The 26,274-nt window shown below is 44.9% G+C and overlaps 1 protein-coding gene across 1 annotated transcript; it reads left to right on the plus strand.

Moving 5' to 3' along the window:
- Nucleotides 1–12,520: 12,520 nt before the first annotated feature.
- Nucleotides 12,521–25,367, plus strand: LOC144103713 (chymotrypsinogen B-like). The gene is made up of 6 exons (XM_077636371.1): nucleotides 12,521–12,604; nucleotides 14,725–14,831; nucleotides 17,667–17,790; nucleotides 19,847–19,961; nucleotides 21,879–22,018; nucleotides 25,176–25,367. Exons 1-6 carry the CDS (start codon nucleotides 12,554–12,556, stop codon nucleotides 25,365–25,367), a joined length of 729 nt encoding a protein of 242 aa, XP_077492497.1. The 5' UTR covers nucleotides 12,521–12,553.
- Nucleotides 25,368–26,274: the final 907 nt, after the last annotated feature.

A 26,274-nucleotide genomic window follows, 5' to 3' on the forward strand; every position in this document is an offset into this window, starting at 1 on the left:
ATGTTCAAAAATTTTCGGTTTTATATTTCATCCTATTCCAGCTCGGTTTTGGGCATGATTATGATATACCTGATGAATATATTGTGTCTTGATTACTTGATATGATGCATCTAAATTTCCGCTCGCTGTATTCTTTCGCTAATTTTAGGCTCTGGATTTTGGAGCTTGTACGCTGTTGTTGAAGATATATATCAATACACTGTATCATTCTTTGGAAGCTACTGTGTGCTAATCATTTCACATTGAATTTCAACATTCCTTTCACAAAGAAACACTTGCCAGCAACTTAACACAGAGTTAAACATGTATACTTCCCCATGCATTATTTTATTTATTTATTATTTATTTGAACTTACTGCTGGCCTCACATTTGAGGCCGTCGCAGGAGTGGGACATCACATACACTAAAATAACACAGGTCAAGTAAGTGCCAACACAAAGGCGATCGTAGTCCAACAAGGCAATATGCATTATACAAAAGGTAAAACAAAATAGCAAAACAGGAGCAAGTAGCATATTTGAGGACTTCGGCACGGTAGCAAAAATGCAGACAAGTTTTTAAGGAGCAAGAAATGAAACAATAGCTGCTGAAGAATGATACTGTCATGAGAAACGAGCGACATGGTTAAAAAAATATAATAAGCGAGAGTCAGATAAGAAAGTCGGGATGTCATCGTCAGCAAGGAAAAAAGAGTGCAAGAGTTAGCGCACCAGCATCGTAGTCGTTATTGCAAAATAAAGCGTGATATGTTGGCGATGAAATCTTTGAGTGATGCGCAGTTGACAGCATCGCAAGGCAGACTATTCCACTCACGGATCGCTTGTGGGAAGAAAGAGTACCTGAATATATCGTTGTGAAATCTGTACTCGGTTAAGTGCTGTTGGTGTTTTGTTCTGGTAGTGCGCGTGTTTGACTTAACTCGTTTTGAGATTACTTAGACATCACGAAGCGGAGACAAAAATACTTACTAATTACAAAAACACAAAAAACGTTTAAAAATTCGAAAATGCATAAATCTACAAAAGTTTGCAACATGTGCCGGAAAACAAAGGCACATTTGTTAACACATGTTTGTAGTCACTGAGACCGATACTGAAAATTTTGAGATTGTTAGAAAGGAAACAATGAGAACTGAACAAAAGGTGCACATTTAATAAGGCACTCTTTGAAAACATCGCACTACATAAAGTATGTGAGTCCGAAAGAAGAAAGGACTCCCCGCTCCCCTGATGTGCCGCGGGTGGAACATCGAACTACAGTTGAACCTCACTGCGTTGAATGCGAAGCGGCCCCGCCACCTCATTCTTATAGTTCTTGGTTCGTTCTGGTCGCCGGTGACCTTTGCCGAAAATGCCTCATTCCAACAGGCTTGCGTGCCGCGGTGAAGACGAGTGCAAATTAGCTCGCGTTTAGTCTGCAACCGAAGTTTTCGACGCAAGCACCGCGCTTTACGGACACGGCCTTATGAGCACAGGGGCTCCCAGCTGCATGAGTTACCATCCTTCATACTTTAATTCCCGTCAATAAAGTCTTAATCAATCAATCAATCTATCAGAGGTACTCCAACCAATATGTCATCATCAACGATGATCTCCCATATTTTTTCGCGGCCCGTATAGGCTTTATCGCATGAAAAAAGCTTGTAAGGGGGATTAATATCGTAGACGACCGGGAGAGGTCTGTTTAGAATATTAAGCCCCTATTTGTAGCAGCTGAAGCTTATGCTGGCTGCTGTTAAAGAGAGCCCGCAGCATTGATTTCGGCGCAAACACTCGTTCTGGTTCGCGTCCCTGCACGACACAAGAGCACGTTGACAATGCTTTGCCGCACAACGGCACTATCACGAGGAGAATACGTATTCTAGATCGAATGCTAAGGGAAAAACATATTAAAACGACTCAAGAATGCACCGAAAGCAAGAAATCTCATATTATTTCTACTTCCTTTCACATCGCAGGCGATGAATAATAATAATAATAATTGGTTCTGGGGGAAAGGAAATGGCGCAGTATCTGTCTCATATATCGTTGGACACCTGAGCCGCGCCGTAAGGGAAGGGATAAAGGAGGGAGTGAAAGAAGAAAGGAAGAAGAGGTGCCGTAGTGGAGGGCTCCGGAATAATTTCGACCACCTGGGGATCTTTAACGTGCACTGACATCGCACAGCACACGGGCGCCTTAGCGTTTTTCCTCCATAAAAACGCAGCCGCCGCGGTCGGGTTCGAACCCGGGAACTCCGGATCAGTAGTCGAGCGCCCTAACCACTGAGCCACCGCGGCGGGGGACGCAGGCGATGGAGTTAGCGATTGCTTCTTTGTTTGCCGAGATTAGACCACCTGCTAAAAGCTGCGCCAGAGTCCATCCCGACGTTACACTGAAGACGACATAGCGGAGCCATAATATAAAAAAAAATCCCAAGACAACCTGTTCTGGCAGTGGAGCGGGAGCTAACTTCTTACGCACCCGAATACAGTCCCCGTATTCAAATATAGGCTTCCTCTTAAAACACACAATGTTCTCAATATTCGTTATTAAGGCGTATTTCTAAGACAACTGCCAATAACAAACGTTACCAAGTATAGGTAAAAACACTTTTATTTTTAAATTTGCTAGGCACATGTAAGCTCTAATCACGAAATAGCCTGGCAACAAAAATGGAGTATGATGTCCACTACAGCACGCCCTCCTAGGGGCGGGCTATGTTGGCCACCTCTCGGGTAGATTTTGACCGCTAAATAAGCGGAATGCTTACTGGTGCGAACGAGAGCAAATTCCCACCGAAAAGCACAGTAATATGAAGAGGTTTTTAAACGCTGCACCGGAAGTCTTCAGATGTGCAAACAGAAATGATTGAAACCTCGGTTAAAATGCGGAAACGGCTACTTCTTCCCATGTTTTCAAGGGTTATTTGTTTCCGTTGCCAATTGCAAGTATTCCGCATTGTAGTGATCGAAATATACGAAAAGTTTGGGCAAATACTCTGCCCCTGAAAGGGATTGCACTAGACGAAGCCTTTCTTTCTTTTGCCTCGCATATAGGCGAAATCTTTTGTGAAGCGTAGTTACACGAAGCGTTCATGGATGGCGCCAGCTGCCCCAGGGAGAACAGAAGGTAGCCCCGGCGAAAGCAACGCGGCAGGGAGCGGGCGCACAGTCGTGCGAACGAACTATTCGGCGGAATGACACAGTTACGGATGCTCCGCTTTGTAGCCTTCTCTTCAATGCCGGGAAAATCAGTCGGCGAGTGTAGTGTAGACGGATACCGGTTTACCCGACGCCGGCTGCGCACGCACAGTGACCCCGCCTGCACCTGCCCCGTCCGTCGCGCGTGTGTAGGCACGTACAGTGGAACCTCGTTATAACGAAGTTGAAGGGGCCGGGCGATCACTTCGTTATGGCCGTAACTTCCTTATAGTCCGTGTTGACAGAGTTTCCACTGGAAATCGCAATTACTTCGTTATATCCATTATTTCATTACGACCTGTTTCGTTATAACGAGGTTCGACTCTTACCTTCTTTGCCTGCAACCCAGATGTTAGATTTTGCACGCTTCTGGTCGCCGGGAATGCTGACACTAATGAGCCTAACAAAAACCAGAGGCGCGTCGATACTAGTAAACATACCAAGCACGATTTCAATAGCAAGACCATGCGACCACGCCGGGAGAACGGAAACTGTACGAAACGCTAAGGCGCCCGTGTGCTGTCCGAAGTCAGTGCATGTTAAAGATCCCCAGGTGGTCCTAAAATTATTCCGGAGCCCTCCACTACGGCATCTCTTCCTTCCTTTCTTCTTTTACTCTCTCCTTTATCCCTTCCCTTACGGCGCGGTTCAGGTGTCCAACGATATATGAGACAGATACTGCGCCATTTCCTTTCCCCAAAAACCAATTATTAATTATTATCACACCACACGTCCGAGGCGAGCTACATAGAGCGAGGGGGCTAATAATAATAATAATAATTGGTTTTTGGAGGAAAAGAAACCGCACAGTATCTGTCTCATCTATCGGCGGACACCTGAACCGCGCCATAATGGAAGAGATAAAGGAGGGAGTGAAACAAGACAGGAAGAAAGAGGTGCCGTAGTGGAGGGCTCCCGAGTAACGTCGACCACATGGGGATCTTTAACGTGTACTGACATCGTACAGCACACGGGCGCCTTAGCGTTCTGCCTCCATAAAAACGCAGCCGCCGCGGTCGGGTTCGAACCCGGGAACTCATGAACGGGGAAATCCAGCGACCTCGGAAACCTACGAGGTGTAGGACTGTGCGGAAGGGGGGGGGGGGGGGGGGGGGCTGTGCTGCTGCTCTGCGGTGCCTCGTTCAGCGGGCCGTGAGCCTGAGTCTCTTGGAAGATGGCTGCGCTGGCGTGAATATTTTCTCGGCCTGAAGCCGATGGATCACCTTGAGAGACTCACCATGCCGGCCTGCCTAGAGGCGGGAAAAGTTTTCTGTGGTACGCTGCTCGACAAAGCGGTTTGTGCAAGCTTGTTGTGGTGGTCGACTGGGTAGAAGCGTTGGTGGCCGTTGCAAATCAATGTACTGAGGTCGAAGTGATGAGATGGATTGGCCTCGTGTTTGGTACATTCATTTGTACGAAAGTTTCACATCGTCAAAACGAGGTATCGAACGGATTGGTGTGTATAGAAGTTTCCAAGAAAAATCACCATTACTTTGTTGTGAGGCATATTTTTTTATAAGCCATATCGTTATAACGGGGTTTTAGTGTATATTTTTAGCAGTAATAGATCTCATTTTAACGTTGTAATTTACGAGGCCAGCTAATTTGTTACTTAGGTTTAATGCGCTGTAGTTGGGGGAATTTTTCTTCTCTTTTTTTTTGCGTCAAAAGTCAGAACATTTTTCGCAAGATGTCAGTTTTTTATACGGCGAGTTGAGCTAGTTAGTACATATTGAGTGTAAACAGTGTCGGTCCTGTCTGCTTAATCTTTCCCTTGTCTCTGCGCTCTTGTTTACAGTCAAGATGCCAGTTGGAAAGGATGTAAAATTTGGATTTATTGTTTTACAGCCAAGCACTGCAAACACTCGCTCCTTACATAATAATTACCATATGTTGTTACGATTCTTTACGACTTTGGGCTACATGAGTACGGAGCATTTTGAACAAGGCGTAAAATTTGTTAGTAATAATTGGTTTTGGTGGAAAGGAAATCGCGCAGTATCTGTCTCATATATCGTTGGACACCTGAACCGCGCCGTAAGAAAAGGGATAAAGGAGGGAGTGAAAGAAGAAAGGATGAAAGAGGTGCCGTAGTGGAGGGCTCCGGAATAATTTCGACCACCTGGGGATCTTTAACGTGCACTGACATCGCACAGCACATGGGCGCCATAGCATTTTTCCTCCATAAAAAAGCAGCCGCCGCGGTCGGGTTCGAACCCGGGAACTCCGTATTAGTAGCCGAGCGTCCTAACCACTGAGCCACCGTGGCGGGTGCGTAAAATTTGTTCGTTTGTGCTGTAAACGCAAGCTTAATACGCTTGCGTTCCAGTAAGCCAAGGAAATGGACAATAGCAGAGCTTCGTGTGTACAGTGGTAATCTCCGCTAATAATAATAATAATAATAATTGGTTTTGGGGGGAAAGGAAATGGCGCAGTATCTGTCTCATATATCGTTGGACACCTGAACCGCGCCGTAAGGGAAGGGTAATGGAGGGAGTGAAAGAAGAAAGGAAGAGAGAGGTGCCGTAGTGGATGGCTCCGGAATAATCTCGACCACCTGGGGATCTTTAACGTGCACTGACATCGCATAGCACACGGGCGCCTTAGCGTTTTTCCTCCATAAAAACGCAGCCGCCGCGGTCGGGTTCGAACCCGGGAACTCCGGATCAGTAGTCAAGCGCCCTAACCACTGAGCCACCGCGGCGGGGCCAATCTCCGCTACCATGAGCACGGGTTCAGGTGTGTCTCGCGTATACACGTCACCGAGGCGCTCTCACATCGTTCGTTGTACTTATCGGCTAGTATTAAGGAAAATACCATGAATCATGCAATATATTACCGTGGTAGTATCGTTAAGCACGTGCTCCAATGCGCCCGGTAACGATGAACGCAACTTTACAAACGTCTAATACTTTTTAATCACATGCTCAATAAACGCTGTGATATGCACACCGTCCCAAATAAGTGTGATTATAAATCGAAACTTAGCTACTGTTTTTTTTTAATCATGTTCGGAGGGGGGAGACATTCACGAAGGTATGCGTGGTTGAGCAGATTTTCAGTGATACTACCTCTGATATAACGAAGCTTAGTATGCCACTTTTCGCATGCTGCGACTTGAGCGAAACTATTCGGCGTAGTCGGGGACGCAGCAGTGCTTGTTAACGGTTTTGCTTCCGCCGTGGGTGGCAGCAGCTGCCACGTGACCCCACGTCGCGTGCCTTCTCGGCATTCCCCATTATGTGAGTGGGCAAGCATGCGGCCACGGATACACAAAGGGAAATAATAAATAACACCGTCTGGCCTCTAAGTAAATAAATCGAACAATGAAGTTTTTCGTGACTGCAGTTAGCGGGACATTTTTATAATGGAAACTTAGGCGTTGTCATTTTCCTATACACTTCGATTTTGGCACAAACCTCGAGAACGCGTGTGTTCCGAGATATTCGCTCACAAATTTCCAGCTCAATCCACGTAACTGCGCATACAAGACGGTGACGATCGGCGCTAGACGCCTCCCCCCGCGACGCGACGTTTCCTCTGCCAATGGCGAAGAGCGACTCGTGAAGCTGATAATTTTTGCTCTGTCGTGTTCGGCTATTGAAATCAAACAAACGCGCGACACAGCAGGTGCGTCAAACTAGGCAGGAGTTCCGCGTCGACTGTCGCCGCTTTGTATGCGTTTTATGCGAAATCAGTGGAAACTTTGGGCAAGTATCTCGGAACCCTCGAAACGCTAGAAATAAAGTTGTTCTAAGAAAAAAAATCAAAAAATCAAAAAAGAAGAAATCGGTGGAAACTGGGCAAATATCTCGGAACACTCCTGGTGTAGAAAACTTCTACCTTATGGAATTGTGCAGAAATGTGACCGGCTCTGTGCTTTCAATAAAAACATTCAAGCAAGCCGCAAGGTCAAAAGATGTCGCTAGCAGTGTAGTTTAATTAATCAAGTGCCTGATGATGACTATTATCTCACACTCTGTTCCCTGGTCGCATATGCTACGTGCAGAGGTATTCGACGTACCTGTCAGCGTCTAGTTTTGAGAAATTCAGTGTAGACTTTAATTTTGATCACCCTGTATTTCAGAAATGCAGATGTCATCCGACTTTAGCTGATTTCAACCTCGGCACACAAGCTTTCCACTCACGTAGTATTGCCGCAATGGCTCAGTTATGATGCTCGGCTGCTGACCCGAAAAACGCGGGTTCCATACCTGCCGGCCCGGTCGCATTTCGATGGAGGCGAAATGCTAGAAGCAGGCGTGTACTGTGCGATGTCAGTGCACCTTAAATAACCTCGGTTGGTCGAAATACTCCGAGAGGCCTAAACAAAGTTTGTCGCTACTTAACTGCGATTGCGACTTGGACATCTTCAAAACTATCCGCCTCAAGGCACTGGACCCTGGACTGCACCTTCGTCTTCCACGTAACTAAGCACGTCGCGAAGCAACATTGTTATGCCGTTTATGGATCGGTGTTGGTTTTACCAACCACTATGCTTTCCGGATGGGGATGGCCGACAGTCCTGCCTGTGAAAGCTGCGGCTGTGAGGAGACCATCGCTCATCTTCTCTGTGAGTGCCCTGCATTTGCGAGTGCAAGACATACACTGTGTTGTGCCCTGGACCGCCTCGATCCTCGCCCATCAACAGAGCAATAGATACTCGGTCCATGGCCACAGCAGTCGACTGCCCTCAAGGCATACAAGGCACTCTTTGCCTACTTGAGAGCGACTGGATTGAGTGATAAACTGTGACAGCGTTGTGCGTGTGTGTGTGTGTGTGTGTTATGCCTTTTTCCCCTTCTCTCTTCCTCCTTTTAGTCCCCTAATCCCTCTTCCCCAGTGCAGGGTAGCCAACCGGAACCCCTTTCTGGTTAACAACCCTGCCTTTCCCTCCTCCTCTTTATCTATATATCTATCTGGACATCTCCACTCTTCTATAAACGACAAAGAGAAGAAGAATATGCGAAGCTGCCGCAGATATTGCGCAGTCACAATTCTATATCTTTGCTTTCGCAAAGCTGCCACACTAGCATCTCCGTAAAGAGCGCCGCCAGAGGCGCTGCCGTTGAAAAAGTGTTATAACAGCTGCATCGGCGGCCCGAGTGACACTCGCCGTTAGCTGATCGCGTGTTAGCGAATAAACTTTATTTATTCCATTCTGCCGATAGGGGACGCAAGACTGAAGCTCTTCGGAAGCTCCTACGCTCCCCTTACACGTGAAACAAAAAAAAATGTTGTCGACCTGTTCCTACTAGATACTACTAAGATACTAGAAACAATTAACTTCATCGGCAAAGCTTCCTTTAAGTTGACTCTTTTATGAGGGTCGCTGCTAGAAAAGTATCAGAGTGCATCATTTCTCTCCCCCTATGAGACGCGAACAAAAACAAACCCGTTCAAGGCATCTCAGGAGAGCAAAGTGTTTATATTTAAAGTTCTTTTTGCTTGACTATAAATGTCAGAAAAAGACCCTTTAATCGGCGCCGTAGCAACGTACCCATATACACCTGCGCGGGGTGCCCAAAGGCTCCAAGTTCTTTGCGGTAAGTCAGTTATTGCTTTTGAGCGCAAGAAATAAAGTTGTACGAATAAAATTTCAAGATCTCTCCTGGGCAGAGTAACTTCTTCATTGAACAGCTGGCCCGTCAAACCTTTTTGTTACTGCCTCGCCTTTAGACTCTTTCATAGGGGCTTCCTCTGGGTTCATGCCTCAGCTGCGCCATATGGGGCCGAGATGGTGTGAGAAGCGCTAGCGTTCCAGTGTCACCAGGTACGCATCACCTTACACTCGTCACCTTCATCCGAGGGGGACGATAAGTTTTGTTGGGGGGGGGGGGGGGTTGATGCTTCTCGAGGTAACCTTCCCCTTACACGTGCTGTTGACTTTCTTCCTTGATAGCCTGGAAAGCATGTAAAAAATTGCATTCACTGCAGTTTATTGAAATTTCCCTGTCTTCTTTATGCAGAAGCGATGGAACGCGTTCCTGTACAGCAGTAGTGATGTGCTGTTGATGTAGTCATTGCATCATCAGCACTACCATAGTCGGCAGCATATACATTTTCACCGCACAACTTTTTTTCTAATTACCAACAAATAATAGCGGTGAATGTGAGCAGCGTTCTTACTGAAACCTTGCTTTCGTGCAGTTGCCGAATGCAAATAAGCTGAAATCAGAATGGAACAAATTCGTTTAGATGGAAGATTGTAGTTTCGACGCGCCTCGTGAAGCGCTTGGGTCGAGATCTTCAGATTAAAGGTTTCTAGGCTCCGAGTTTATTTTACTAGTAAAAAAATGATCAGAGATTGCTTCCATTGAGACATCAGGCTATGACATACGAAAATATTAGGCAAACTGGAAAGTTGAGCAGCCTTTTATTCCGTGATATGGTCTGAAATGGCCCGGACAACTCTTTCTTCCTACCTTGCTCCCGCTTTTAGTGAAGTTATTTGCTGAACTAAGGGATCACAAGTATTTGACGCTATTTAACAGTAGAACATCATCAGAATTTGCTCAAACATTAGATGTGCAATGCATTTTAATCGTCGTTCACTTTTTTTAGCTGCATACATAAGAGTTAGTTCGCGCGAACGTCTCTGCAGGCTAGTTGGTACATTACTGGGAGAGGTTTTAAGCTCAAACGGACAGCAGAGGATGGAATGAAGTTGAGAGCGCTCTATCTTGTCAACTTCGTTCCTTGCTCTGCTGTACTTCTGCGCTTAAAAGCAATCCCAACAGTTCGGTCATGGTAATCCATGCACTATATAGGGTCGAAAAGCAAAGAAGGAATTACTTTCACCAGGGTGCTAATCTAAAACGCAGTGACGGAGACCGGCATAAGAACCTAGACTCTCTGCTCTAGACGGGAAGCGAGTTCTTATTGCATGTATGTAAAGCATGGGTGGAAGCATTATGAGAAGGAACACCGTTTGTTCGGTTCGTGCTAAGTGAAGAAGCACACTGAACGTTTATTTTTAAGCGGCTTCGATAGATGGGTGCTGCTTCCCGTGGGTTTCAAAGTAAATATAAACTAAAATTAGCTTGATTTTTGTGGGCCAGCTTAATCAGTGTTTTCAAATAGTGCTAATGTGCCAACTACTGGCCGAAGCGGGGCTATAAGCGACTTTTAATTTTTACGAAAGCGGTAGTTGTAGACGTTACTAACAGCTGATCGCGTCTGTTCACCACGCATAGGTAACTGTCAAAGGGGGATTAAGAGTTGAGCAAAGTGCATTTTCTTTCCAGATCTTTCCTTCATCTAGGTATACGAACGAGAGGAGGTAATCGGGCGGAATGAATTCCCTCGTGTCTGTAGTGTGTCTCCTCTTAGCCACGGTGACTACGGTTAGTAATATTTGTCGCCTTGCTGCTATCGCACTTGGTATGGACACTTGCTAGCTTTAGAAAAAACATAACCATTCAATGAACTTCAATAAATTATTTAATAAGCTTACTTATTCGTATATTTTTCCTGTAGCGAACAATTGTAGCAAACATACAAGTAAGAAAGAATTCTTCGGCGTCAAAGCGAAACATTTACCAGTGAAACGGTGCTGACTGGCCGCAAATTTGAACCTTACGCTGTATTATTAAAGCCGGGATAACTTCACACATCTTAAAAACTACCAAGCAAAAGAAAGAGCGCTTAGCTTGCAAGTAGGGGTCCAAAAATTCTGCTGTACAATTACCGTGATAAAAATGATTTTGATACCATTCTTCAACTGCAAAATGTGCTTCATTCATTTCGGAACTAGCACTTCTGGCTGATATGCTAACGGACAGACTTTGTATATTACGTCTAATTGTACAGCGTCAGAAGCCTTGAACATATCTAACCTTATTGCTTCTTTCATCTGCTCAGGAGTGACTGCAGCGTTACAGATTTGGGCCAGTTTTTTTATTACGTATTATTGCGCAGTCAGGATGGTTAAGAATTTTTACTTAGTCCCTGCAAGGGCCGGTTGCTGTCTGGAATGCCTGCGCTGTATTCTTGTATTGTATTATCTTACAGAAATATTCATGTGCACCTGCACCAGGGTCAGCTATATTTAATTTAATGTTGCGTTCTACTGAAGCCGCCTAGAACAACAAGATAGTGCCCTGCTATGCTGATAAGTTGCGCAGCAGTAGCGTGGTATAACAGTGCTCCACAACTCCCGTAGGCTTTTGGAAGTCGCAGTGGCACTGCGTGACTACTCAGCATTACAGGATGTCTACAATGCTGCTAGTTTGCTGCTAAAACAAACGCCAGTTTTCTGCTAAAGCATGACATTTGTTTTGTATGAAATAATGAACTTTGGTCGAATAATGTAGATGTTGAATTTTGTGAGTTATCAACCAGTGACTTGCCTCAAACTGATGCATATGGCTGTTTTTGTACCGCGCAAAGAACGTGGATAAAACACACAACAAAGAGAGTAAAAGCTTTTAACAGTAGGTAACACTCACTGGCAACTTTCATTATCTTCGCTGTTTGTAACTAAGCCTATACTACCTGCTGTTTCAAGGAAATGTTGCGCGTATCTGCATTAAATTTAGAACAGCATCAATCTCAATAAAAAATTTAGCCTCTACATAAATCTTCTTATTGAGGGTGATTTTATGGGTGTCGAGCATAGACCTTTACTTTAAAAGAAAAAGACTTGTGCTTTTCAATATTACCTGGCTTTCCTCAGGCATGTATGAAATGTCATAAGCGTTTACGTGCTATGGCGTAACTGTAAATTTCCTGTTTGCTTTTTCAGCTTAACGGGCAAGATTTCGGCCTTAATGGACCCGGCAAGTAGCGCGCCTTATGAAGCTAAAAATTATTTCTGCGGAAGACTGTATTTGTAAAAGCGCAGTATGCATAAAATGATTTTTCTTTTCTCAGCTCCGCTAGCGTTGGCATCCAATTAACGTTACCAGAAACAAAATGACTGCTCTTTTTTTTTTCGTGGAGGCCAACTGTTTTCCATTTTAAGTCATTCAAAATGAGAAGTGTAACGCTCTCGCAATGAAAAGTTAATTAGCTGATAATACCTCGAAACCAAGGATTCCGAGTGTCAACTTGTGTGAAAGAACGTTTTGCACAAAATTATTTTTATGAAAACATGGCGCTTGAGAGCTGAACCAGCCACTATAATTTGCACTTGTTTCTTATCTTGAGAAACCAATCTAGCGCTCCCTGGAATTACAACGTATGATACCATTTCTTTGATATATTTCAATGCAGAACACTAAAACGGCACTCTTTGAATGCACCCAGAACATATAAATTGAAACTGCGCTTACCTGATCGTAAAAAAAGTCATTGTGACAAATGCGGCTGTTCTCATTTTCAATCTGTGCACATATATTCTTCAAGAATGCGGGATCTCCGGCAGCCTTATGCGAGTGATCAATGGGAGTACTGCAAGAAATGCCCAGTTTCCTTGGATGGTATGTTAGCACCACCTCCGATTAATTTTTTTTTGTTTTCGTCATGCAGAAAATTAAGCTTATGGAATGTAGATGACTAAACCGTGCCCTCCTGTGCATATATCTCGGTCGGTCTGATGCGCGGCCCCAGTCTGATGCCACACAGCACAGGCAGAGCGGTGTTGTGAAGCTTTTGGGAGCCGCAGATCAAATTACGTCATCAAACACTTTGAGGCATATAACAGTATCAAATCCTTCAACTATTACAACTACTACTAATACTGCTTATTACGAGCCTCGTGTACGAGCTGAATCGCGCGAATCTGGAAAAATGTTCAACTTTATTGAGCGTTTTCTTCACGGCCAACTCTCTGTTCAAAACTTCAGCACGCGTGAGAGTCTACAAAAAATATGAATTTTGAAAATTTGATGATGCGTCTCTATTACTGCGCCTCATGACATCGCGTTTTGCAGAAGCACACAGATTCACTTCTATAATACTAAAGATGATGGTGCCGAAAGAGAGAGAGAATGAAAAGGAAACGCAGGGAGGTTAACCAGATGTGAGTCTCCGGTTTGCTACCCTACACTGGGGATGGGGGATAGGGGTTAGAAAGATGACCGAAAGAGACAAAGGAGAGCTATAGTCGCATACAATTCAAGAACCAAGTGGCAGATGGTCCTCGAAGGAGCCTTTCCAGCCAATGGTGTCCTCCGATCTTCCCCCTCGACCGATTCTCCCCTCTTCCCCTTATCTGACCACCTTGGACCGGCTAGCATGAAATCGCAGAGGGTGGCTGATGAAAGGGGAATACCCTCGGTTTAATAGGATTAAGCGCGGCGTCATAAAAATCGCTCGACGCTATTGGTTGGATAGCCTCCTTTGAGACTGTCTGCCTCTTCGTTGTACAGTTGCATCCGACTAAAAAAGATGGCATCGAAGAAGGACAGGAACGTCGAAAGAACTGTGAGACATTTGGGTAACTTAATTCAGAATCAATGGAGACAGCAACTGGGAATGCATAGAAGCTCCAAATGCATCTAGATATTGATAACCCTCCTATGCTACTTAAGTACAACGGAAATTTCGCGATAAGACTTTCTAAAGCAGGTATTGACATTACATGTTGCACCCAGTCTTATGGACTTAGCATTGCAACCCAGACACAGCAGACAATTAACTGCCGCATAAAGTTTCACACAACCAGTATACGTAGAAACCACCATATTGTGGCATGGAAGTGACAACAGGTATGAGCGCCGAGGTAAACGACAGGTTTTTGGACAGGTTCAAACCTGTAATTCCTGAAGTCGTGGCCAGAAACTCTACTAAGGAACTGAGCCGCGGCGGTAGCAACAAAATCTCTTGGCGGCGGTTGGGTTCAGAATGGCCTGTTCTGTTGGCCACGCGTCATTTAACCGCCACCCAGCCTATTCTTCATGGTAACTATCAGATAACGCACAATCAACCTCACTTAGTGACGAAGCATTGCAAAAGAAAAATTGGCTAACGTAAGCAACGGCCCAGTTGAACCGGTGGCTGGGCGACGCGACGGCCACACTATCGCGTTGACGCTATTTATACGCTCTTATTCCTACGCGGCCTTTTCTCATTACGTCTTTCATTCATATTTTATTTTCTTTCTATCGAGAGGGCTAATAAAATGGTACCTGCTGCGCCATCCACGCGTGTTGCTTTTGTTTGGTTTCCTATGTTGTTTCTCCACTTTCCCTCAGAGGATCGATCATTGGCTGAGCTCCCTCTCACAAAGCACTTCGCTATATCTATATATCTGCTTAATAAATCTGTTCCCAAGTAAGAGAATTACACCCTTCAATAGCTTTCGATCATCGCGCTCGGCCGCTTACGGTTTACAAAGTATCAAGAGTCCAGGGTTGTGTTTTCAATGGAATGCTTCACAAACGTGCTTAATTGGATTCTTATAAGTACGTGCGCTGCATTAAAACATTTACGAAGTACCTTTGCACAAACAATACTGTTCGCATCAAGAGTTCCTTCCATTTGTTTTGCCGTCACAAATTATGGCAATGCGCCCCAGTTTCATCTCACGTTCATTATCGTATTTTACTCCACATACGCCGAGATGAAAAGTTTTTTCCAGCACTTATTCACTTTTCAGGCAAAGTTGGAGCTTTACTACAGCTTGCATGCTGCTGATCCTTACACCTGTGGAGCGAGTATCATAACAAGGCGCCATGTCCTCACAGCCGCCCACTGCATGATAGAGTGAGCTACGTTTTAAATACGATCTGCATTTAATACGTATCTGTATATATTCATCACACGGCTGATTCTCACAACTGTCATCCTTGGACCGTACGATCAGGCGTAACGATGTTATAAAGCTGCAATGCCATAACCCGACCACGGCGGCTGCGTTTTTATGGAGGAAAAACGCTAAGGCGCCCGTGTGCTGTGCGATGTCAGTGCACGTTAAAGATCCCCAGGTGGTCGAAATTATTCCGGAGGCCTCCACTACGGCACCTCTTCTTCCTGTCTTCTTTCACTCCCTCCTTTATCCCTTCCTTGACGGCGCGGTTCAGGCGTCCAACGATATATGAGACAGATACTGCGCCATTTCCTTTCCCCCCAATACCAATTATTATTATTATTATTCTGACTTTAATGCGGTTCTACCTTAACGAGGGGCGCAGCTTTCAAATCACGTGCACATCCCCAAAAATTCAGTTTTTTCGAAATAAAAGTATGCACTCGTCATATTCATCGTCATATTCATTTAAAATAATGTCTCGAACTTTATTTAAAAAAATCTTCCCAACAATCAAAGCAGGTGTGTTATGAACCAGTGTGGTCGAAAAGTATGCATTCTTTTTTAACCCTCATGTCTTTGCGGCCGCGCGACCATTGAAAAAACCTCGAATGCCTGGCCACGTTGCTATAGCGTGTGAGCCATGGCGTCGGCATTAGTCCCCCCCCCCCCCCCCCCCCCAAGCCCGCGGTTGCCCCTCCCAATCAGAGAAGTTCCCACAAGAGGAAGTGCAGCAGCGTCTAGTGCTGCGCTCTGCTACAGTCATAAGCTTACGTCTGCTGAGTCATCTCATGATTCGTTGTTTTGGCGTGGACGTTAGCGACCATGCCCCGGCGCTCCTTTAAAAATGAGCACGGAACGGCGCACTGAGGCAGAAGCCGTAACTTGAAGTCCACAGCGGCCTAGAATGGTAACGCCTTTGTGCACGATGCGGCGAGTGATTTTCCCACAGAGGACGTCATCCACGTGCTTGCGAGCATGTCAGGCTCCGGTGGTCCCCAGAAAGCGCAGGTTTTATTGACGCTGCGAACCGCAGTACGGACGCCATGGATGAGCAGCAGAGGGTCCTCGCGGGAGCACCTAACCTAACCTAACCTAACCTAACCTAACCTAAATGACCGGCTACGGGAGCATGTGAAGAATGTATAAAATAACAACATAACCTCAAATCTTGTACGCCGTGTTTCCTCCTGTGTCAGCACGTGTAGGGCTAGACATGAGACAACTAAGATTCTAGGCAGGAGCGCCAATGTAAAAGCTCGGCTTGTTCTGCTGGCCTTCCATATTGAAAGGTTATCTGATCGCTGCGGGAGTGATGCTTCTTTGCAGATGTATACAGCTGAATGTGCTTATCTCAATTCCTTTTTGCCATAATCGAAACGCGGTTGTTTGACTTGTGTGCCTCCACTGTCTTTGCGCATGCTTGTATTTTTGCTTTATATTCCGTGTGTCACACCCCATTAAACAGTTGGCAGTAGCGCTTGTCAGTCGTTCTATGTGTTTCCTCTTAGTTCTTGTCAGTTTTGCGCCCATTTCTTTTATATCGTGCAAAGCCAATTTGTCCGACAACATGCTCTTCTGATACTGCATAACAGCCCGGGTACCAGGCTAAGGGTGGTCACATCTGAACGACACACTTTAGACAGAGCCACTTCTATACTGGACCATAGTCGATCGAATACTAGGCACCAGCGAAGAATACTTCCACCACCCTAACCCTTCCGTGTCCAGAGCCGATCATGCCACGACATGGCGCGAGCTCTAGACAAACTCTCTAACTATTTTCTCTAAAGCCATTTTCCAACGGGAAAAAGGTTATGAGCGCAATTTTGTACCGATAGGTACATTACGGTAGCATTTCGATTATTCAGCGTGGCTTCACCGCCACGCTGTCACGTGGTGCGAAGCAGCTGCCGGCGCCGTGGCTGATCACGTAGTTCGTCACGTGGTTGGTCACGTGACCAAGTTCCACTCGGCCAGCTGTAGCTATCGCGTCACTCCAGGTTTAGCCAAAGCTAAACCACCGTCAATTTTTTTTCGTATATTGTAAAGTTTTGCTGAAGCAAATCAATATACCCTCACATCTATCCTCGACAGTTTAGCATTTTTGGTTATTAACGTTTTCGCTATCGCCAAAAGCGCTCCTCGTTGGTTTTCGATGGCAGTATTACCTGCTCGATGCGAGCGAGGGAAACGCTACAAAAGAAAGATCTTGCTGCGTATTGGAGGGATAAACAATTACCTTCAATATTTGCATAACAGTACCTTACAATATTCAATGAATGTTTCTGTCCAAGAATGCTGGACATGAATCTTTTACCACAAGTAAACCTTCTTCCTCTCAAAATAGACGGGATAGTAATCCTTGAAAGCAATACTTTCAGGTCAGATGGTACTAGCTGGTACAGTGTTGAGCATTCGTAGTAGAATATTCCCCTATAGAGTCACTTGTGAAATATTAGTGAAAGGCCTAGGGCATTTCTGCAAAAAAAGAGCAGCATTTGCTTCATCTGTGCCCTACAGAGGTGTATAGTACCTCATGCATTTTGTGCTTTCACGTTGTTCGCGATTAAAAGCTAAATTAAAGAGCAAGATATTCAGTGACCATAGTTTTGCCGAAATCATGACTCAATATAGTGCCTAAATTTATCCAGAAAGCGCTGTGCCAATGCATGGAGCCGTTCCACCAAAAGCGTTAGCATTGCGCTGAAGAGAATATAGCATTGATCACTGGTCCCGGCAGCGTTACTTTGTTACCCCGGCGATCAACGTAATTTTCTGCGACTCTGCAGGAACGGCAGAAGGGCGGTTAGGACTGATGTTGTGTATGGCCATGCCGATGTGCAAGAAGCCAGCCGGGTCCCGGTATCAAACATGCTGATTCACGAAAGCTACAACGATATCGCCATCCTGCTGGTGCGTATCACATTTCTCCTTCGTGTTTCTGATGCCGCATACTCCAGGTTGCAGAGGCTCAAAAAAAAAAAAGGAACTAACACGTAGACTTTGTTGTAAGAAGAATGTTCTCTTCTGTCGAAAAACTGTAGCCGTCGTGCACACATTTCGCCTTTGCACTGCGGAGTGTTTCGGAAGGAAGTGAAATAAAAGGATAGGTGCTTTATTGATGAGAACATTTAGCATGCTTCAGTAATTGAATTAATTTCCTCAGCAACAGAAACCCCAAGAAGTGCACCCCTCTGGTCAACTTTCTCGAACACTTTAGACAGCATATTGTACTATTGGCTGGAGGGACTAACAAATTTTTGTTAGGCTAAGTTCCTTTTGTTAGGTAATATCACGCTGCGACTCGTTGGGAAAGCTTAAGACAGAATAAGGTGTTTTCATGCTTCGAAAGCATACAAAAACCAAAGGAATTACGTAATTGATATGTTCGGTAATTTTCTAGAATCTTAAGAGCTTTATGAAAAAAAAATTAAGCAACGGTCACGTGGACAATTCTTTAGTGATTGTGGGGTGCTCTCGGAAGGCAAAGATATCGAAACAACAGGCACGCTTATGCGACTGATCAGTTCTTTTTTATTTTTTTAAACGATGTTTGTTGCTCTGGGAATAAAAGGGTAGGTAATCATGGATCCCGAGGATGCATAAGTAAATTAAAGTAATATTCGCTGATTTAATGAAGTCAACAAGTGAATAATGATGTGATCCCTGCGTCCAAGCGGTATATGAATCCGGATTGTTCGGTGAGATACCCGCTGCCGCCAGGTGCCGAATTCTCGTCGGCTTCAGCGCCGGGCAAACCCACAGCAGGCAGTAAATATATGCCATGAGTTCTTTTTAAATTATATATTTTCATGTATTTAATGTTGTTTGTTTTAACAGTAATCTTGTTGTGACCTCACAATGCCATTAGAGACTAATCCAATTAACAGAGCATGACAAAACACAATAGGGCTTCCGATATTCATCGATTCCCTGGTTTTTCTTAGGCTGCTCCCATTTCCGGCTCCCGCCAAATGCGGTCCGAAAATTCAAGGAAGGTATTCGAGAATATCTCAACACCAAGCGCATTGTAGCAGATTTTGTAAAGTAGATTAGTTTCCAACCAAAACAGACCAATTCGTTCGCAGCATGCAGGGGGAAGTAAATAATTAAAGATTCTTAACAATTTTAGCAGATCAGCTGCTTAACGGTGACTATTCAATCTCTGTCGTGTGTCCGCCTAGCCCAACACACACACACACACACACACACACACACACACACACACACACACACACACACACACACACACACACACACACACACACACACACACACACACACACACACACACACACACACACACACACACACACACACACACACACACACACACACACACACACACACACACACACACACACACACACACACACACACACACACACACACACACACACACACACACACACACACACACACACACACACACACACACACACACAGTGATACCAGTATACATGTGACCATCTGAGGATTTTTTTTAATCAGTAAACGATAAAAATAAACCCGGAACAAGGAGCGCTGCAACATTTCATATTCGCCCTGGAAAACATAAAATTCAGTAGTTGCCACTCTTTAGATTACGCTTAAGTTGTGTTAGTGTTCCGTTTCTTTATCTGTTTTTTTTTTTCAAACAATGCCCGTTTTTTTCGTAATGTCTTATTCATTTGAAGCCTCCGCCACTGAAAATCGGTTGTTCTGTCTCCCATTTTCACCCTTTGGAAACCGTTTTTCGAACGTCAATTAGAAACAAATCAATAACTAAATAAATTAGGAGTGCTGCTACATCCTGGCTTCGTCATGAAACCCGAACATATATAGGAAAAAAACTTTCAAAACACGGCGCTTCATTTTGCGCACAAACTGCCGTCTTTTTCAAAAACCAAGCACGCTGCTTCGAATAACGCCTTACGTTAAGTTCACGTTCGCCACGCTTCTGTAAATAGTTTTCCCCTTAATCATACAGGTGGCGCAGCCGTTCCGATTCTCGCCAGCAGTAAGGCCCCTCTGTCTTCAAACAAGAAGAATGGATCTGGTCAACAGAAAAGCCGTTGCGGCCGGCTGGGGCCGCACTCAACAAGGTACGCTGCAGAAATCTGGGCGCAGTTGTACTCGCGTCACACGTGAACTTAGAATGGAAATGAAGCCGATTCTAGGTGAATTTTGCAAAGCGTCGGAGCTCGGGGCGCTACTAAATATGCTTTAGTGCCTGGTGGTGGTAGTGGTTTTATTAAAAATAATAGTAAAAAGGAAGAACAAGATTTTTGTTAGCCCCGGCATCTGCCATCGATACCTAAGCACCTGAGCTGGGGCAGCGGAAATAAAGGATAGCAGGCAGAATGGAGAAATTAAATGAAAGAGGTGAGGGGACAGGAAGAGAGGATAGGGGGAGAAGTAATATGTACGAACTATTTACACAATAAGAAATGTGTCCAGGTTGTGCGCGCGATTAGTTCATTTTAGAGGAGTTAAATCACACACGCGCACAGCACTGTGTTGGCTACGACTGGAGTGGGGCGTCCAGTTGTTAATCGTTCAAGGTAGAACTCGCGGAGCGTTCGGTCACTGCGTGTAACTACCTGACGGAGAACAGACGGTACGTCAAGCCCGTGTGTTCGAGGAATGCACATAGGCTCACCAAAGTTCGCTCACGAGTGCGCGCACTGCCCAGCGGCCACAATAGCGTCTTGATGCAGTCTGGTAGTATGCCTTGCGCCCTATAGGCCGCGAGCATATCGCGACGAGCATCGGCGAACGCGGCAGTGGTTGGTCTGCTGCGATGGAGATTTCCTGGTACATGTACCCATTTAATGACGTCTTGCGTTCGATCCCTCGGACGTACCCTTCGGCGCTCTGCCTCCGCCGCCGATTCCAGTGAGGATTGGGAAGGTGTGTTCTGGAGCAGTCCTAAAATGAGGGTGCTCTATGCTGGCGACTCCTCAATAATTAACTCGTGTGAAGCGTGGATGCCATCGACGCCCGAGTGATTTGCCAGTGCGGGCCACTCTAAACAGCAGAGTAAGAAAGGAGTAAGCTCTCCTCTAGTGCAGTCCCTTTCATAAAAGGGAGAGCGCTAGAAGGCACCTTACTCTCTTTACTCTTTTTTAGGCGTATTTGAGTTTAGAGAGTGTACCCTCTTAGCGCAACGTTTAATTACGATCAAGCGGCGCCGTATAATCGGGTTGCGCTTCAAAGGTTGTTACACAGTATGCAGGTTCCAGTTTACAGGTTTTGAAGAAGTCATTCGTAACGCACTCCTGCATGATGGCAATATACCCGTAGCTGATGGATCCCTTAGGATCAATCTCTGTGGGAGATAAGCGTGGATAGCTGATTCGTTCTGTGCCAGGAAGCTGGTCAGTGTACGCAATGGTGCATATTGATCAACGCGGTTCGTACCTTTGGCTCACTGTTCACAGTTTGTAATCTTTTCCGTACATCTCTGATTACACCACGTAGCTTGAACGATAACTGCGCCGTGCTTAAAGTTTGGTGCTTCTTCATGGCAGCGGCGCATTTTTATAAATCTTGCCTCAGAAAAACATGGAAAGCCTTCCCTTGCAAAAAACTTCTTTAGACAGTCTATAAACTGTCCGTAGACTTTTGTCTATGAAGTCTATAGACTCTCTATAGACTAACCCTAGATAACAGCCTATAGACAATAAAATCATATAGACATTCTATACACAATCTGTATATTTATGGCCTTACACTTCTAGTTAGACAGTCTACAGACTATGACAAAAAGAAATAGCAATAGGAAGGCCATAGAGTCTATAAGAAGCCTACAGACTGTCTAAAGACCCTTTCTATAAGGGTTCAGCGTACAAGACTTGAAGAAACGAGCTCTAGCTCACGAATTGATAATGTGAAACGTGAAGCGGCACTTCAATAAGACATTTTTTTCTAATTTTTAGTTAATTATTCAAAGACTGCTTTTAAAGCCGTCTATATTGCCGTCTATACGGAATATAGTTTTCTTTTCGTTTCTGATGCAGGCAAAACCCCAGGCACGGACGATCTTCAATACACGATTCTGAAGATAGTGTCCAACAACGTTTGTCGATCATATTTTCCCATGAGCTACGATCCCAGGACTATGTTATGTGCCCGATGCCGGTACAGCACAGTCTGTCTCGTAAGATGTATTTTAGTCCTAAATATCTCTTCTGTCCCCGAAGCTGGGGATGGAGGCGAAACGCAAAGGCGCCCGTGTGCTGTGCGATGTCAGTAAACGTTAAAGGTGCCCAGGTGGCCGAAATTCTTCCGGAGCCCTCCACAACGGCGCCTCTTTCTTCCTTTAAACTTTCATTCCCTCCTTTATCCCTTCCCTTACTGCGCGGTTCCCGTGTCCGCCGAGATGTGAGACAGATACTGCGCCATTTCCTTACCCAAAAACCAATTTTCAACTTTTTCAATTTTCACTAAACCTGGAACGGTTGATAATAATAATCATTGGTTTTTGGGGAAAGGAAATGGCGCAGTATCTGTCTCCTATATCGTTGGACACCTGAACCGCACCGTAAGGGAAGGGATAAAGGAGGGAGTTAACGAAGAAAGAGGTGCCGTAGTGGAGGGCTCCGGAATAATTTAGACCTCCTGGGGATCTTTAACGCGCACTGACATCGCACAGCAGAGGGGCGCCTTAGCGTTTTGCTTCCGTAAAAACGCAGCCGCCGCGATCGGGTTTGAAAAAAAAAATCTTACTGAATGACGTGTCGGCTTACACACAGCAGACTTGGTCGAGTTGAAGACAAAATAAGTGCAGTTATTTTAAGTGAGACGCATGATGGGACGCGGATATCATGGCTACATTCATTATAAATTTTCATTGTTGCGCTTGAGCTTGTGCGCTGTCGTTTGAACGATCAATGATTTGACGTGTTTCATTGCTTCCCAAGTGCTCTTGCTTGTGTACAGCTAATATCACTGCGTGCATTTGTCGAGTATTCCACAACTGCCTTCGAAACCGCGCGCAACTTCTTTACTTTGTTGTGATGGCATTCTACTATGCCGACGAAATGAGTTTTACGTCACAGTCATGATTTCAGACATATTTCAGCGATTGCATTATACAGAGCGAAATACCAGGTATCTGGTTCAAAGTTAAGAAAACATAGAAGCTGTGGTTCAAAAGCGAGAGCAGTCTTTGACAGAACAATTTCTATATTTTCGTAAGGCTTCTCATAATAGCAACGTTTTGACAAATGAAGCCCGCGAATATTTTTTACCCCTATATTTCATAAATATCCTTTTTAAAAGAGGCGTTAGAAAGAACTACATATAAAGACGATGCACATGAACTCACAAATGAAGAAACAAGTTATTCAAATCGCCATCCATATTGGTACTCTTCTCGATGTGGCATGGCTACTATAGGACAAACAATTTTGGAATGATGTTTGGGTCACTGGGTGAAGCCAGGTATAGTCAGTGGTCCCTGAAAGGACATTCTATCGGGCTATGAACTCCGCTGCGCCGAAAATGAGAACTGTGAGGGGAGGGGAATCTTGCGACTGTTTCACTGAAAGTGCCAGGGAAAAAAAAGCCGTTAGCGTTCATTCTATCGATTCTCAACTGAACTTCATACTAAAATTGTATAAAGTTTTTTTGGTCTAATCAAGACTTTTTATAAAAATCTTAGAGTCTAAAGAGCTCCATGCACGGCCTTCTAGTTCCATGGATATCTCGCAATATCGAAGCAAAACAAAATGGCATTGTGCAGAGTATAAATTCGTAGTACTGATTTCTTTAGGCATAAGATTTAGGAATAAGCGTAAGCTAGCTAACGGTGTTTTGTCCTTTAATAACGTTCTGTTAAAATGCGATAGTAGAAAGGTGTTGCTCAACGCTTATTTATTGGAAACCAACCCACACCCGGGAAGACCGGCCACTCAAAAACAGTTTGCTGCAAGAACCTAGTTGCAGCGAGCAGAACGCATTTCAAACTGTCCTGAACACCGGGAAAGTGACTTTCAGGCTGTGCGATAAAAAAATTGCCTCAACAAGCATCCAACTGCTCTCATGGCATCTATGGAAAAACGGTTGTTGAAACCAGCACGTACCGCTCCCCTGTCGTCTCCACTCAAAACGCACCTCCAAACCGTACACCTCAGGCATAAGCGAGGGCTGGGCGCGCATTCTGCGCATGTTTATAGTGCGTGTTGCTCGGGTTTCGACGAGAATTAACCTAGACATATGCTGATGAACGTGAGAGATGTTCTTCCCGAAGAAAAGTACCATGGGAGTCTTTTACAGCATCCCATGATCCACCAGCGGCTCCGTGTACTTTGGAGGGACGGTAAAAATTGAGAGCTGTCTAGACAGGATTCTAACGATCTCATAAAGAAAAAGCGCCTGCAGTGTTATCGCCGGAACCTCCGTATTAAAATGCCACATCATCGACTCCCTTACAAAACTTTTTCTAGACAGTCTATAGAGCGTTCATAGACTTCTGCCTATAAAGTCTATAGACGCTCTATAGACAAACCCTAGAGACCAGTCTATAGGCAATACAAATGCTATAGACAGTCTATAGACAATCTCTAGATTTATGGCCATACACTTTTAGTAGACTTCGTCTACAGACAGTCTGTACACTATAGACAAAAAGGAATATTTACAGGAAGGCAATATAGTCTATAAGAAGTCTACAGACGGTCTATAGACCGCTTTTGTAAGGGCTGGGCCAGGGCGCGGGTGCTGGCAACCGAAAGAAAGTTATGGCCTCGCCTTACCTGGGATCAATATTCATAGAATTCACTAGTCGCATCCAAAATCGCGACGACGCAACTCTAAACCCTGTATACCATGTATTTAGCCTCCTATCACTGCTTATAAAATTTTAAGTGCGCACAAGGCTTCCGCACGAGAGTGAGAAATTGTCGTTTTGTTTTTCGTCGCCAGTTTCTGAATTTTCAAGCTGGGATACGACTGCCTCCAGCTACACGAGTTTCTGCACATCTCGTCATACCCATTGGCTCTCCCAATAATGTCACCTATACCAATGAATTTTATGACGATGTGTACGGCAGTATATGAGTACCCCGGAGCGGTCAGAAGGATAATACAAAAAATGTGGACGCATTTTCGATAATATTTATTACGGGCAAATTGCCGTTATGATTTCTATATTCTCGCTAAGATCGACCTGTGCCGCTCTGTTGAGCCACTGCACCTCACTTGTTCGCGAAGGGCTAATTACAGAGCGTGAGAAATAGCTGCATCAAAAGCCAGACTGCTAAAGTAAAACCGCACTAAGTGATGTTTCTTCTACGGTGTTATCTTTTTTTCAGGGCGACTCTGGAGGACCGCTATTCATTAAATCCCAGCATGGTCGATTCGTCCAAGTTGGCATTGCCTCCTTTATCGTCGGTAATATGACGTGCTGCACTTCAAAGGCCAATGTGTTCACCCGTGTAGGAGCCTACACGCCATGGATAAAGGAAGCTATTGCAAAGCTCAGAGCTCACGGGTACTTTACGTAATATTGGTTTGTAAGGAATCAAGATCCTCCAGATGATACTGGATTCTATCAGCCGTAAGGCGCCAGTCCCGCTTTAACGCGCGTTTTACTACTCTGCAATAAACATAGCCTTACTCCTGGCTTCTGTTTATGTCGCTCATGTCCTTCCTTGGAAATACTGGACATTTAAGACAATTTATCCGCTCGAAACAACAGCCCTAATGTTACCAGAGACTGGTTGGCGCTTCGTGATGTGCTCAGACCTTCTAAGGCTCAGTGCTTAAAGGGACGCTGAGGACAACTTCTTGCAGTTATTTATGTAAGTAAAAACTTATTCGATGGCTCTTTCTTGGTAAGTTGACATTCTTACGTCAGCAAGACACGCATTTATCGCCACGAAAATTGAATTTCAAAATTTTCCCGCCAGTAAACCAAAGCTCTTGGTGTCCTAACGAAAACGACGAGTTGCCACTGTTTCGAAGGGATTGGCGGAAAAGCGTAGCCACTTGAATCTGCGCTCTAAATTCCGCGTAGACAAACGTATTTTGCTTGGCAAATCATTCAGTTATGGCGACACCTGCTATCTATAAATGCTAGTTTTTTGGAAAACTTTGCGCAGATTAACACAGGATGGGAGGAAGAAGCACTTACACACAGACGAGCGTCAGTCACAAGCGTGCTCAGGGGACTCTGAAGATATTTGCTGACCAGTGCCTGCCAGCAGTCTCTCTCCGGGATAATGGCCCTGAAAGGGCTCTGGGGTTTGTGTGTTTTCACTGTCAAAAACACATTCAACGTATCTGGCTTGCATTCTTTCACGGCTTTCATTAGCTTATCCATGTTCAGATCGCGCAGCAACGCCACAGCCCCGGCCTTTATCTTCTGTGGTTCCTGCTTACACACTCTCAAGTTCTTCAGCACATCCGTCA

The sequence above is a fragment of the Amblyomma americanum genome, chromosome 9 (assembly GCF_052857255.1).
Source record: "Amblyomma americanum isolate KBUSLIRL-KWMA chromosome 9, ASM5285725v1, whole genome shotgun sequence".
NCBI lineage: Eukaryota > Metazoa > Arthropoda > Arachnida > Ixodida > Ixodidae > Amblyomma > Amblyomma americanum.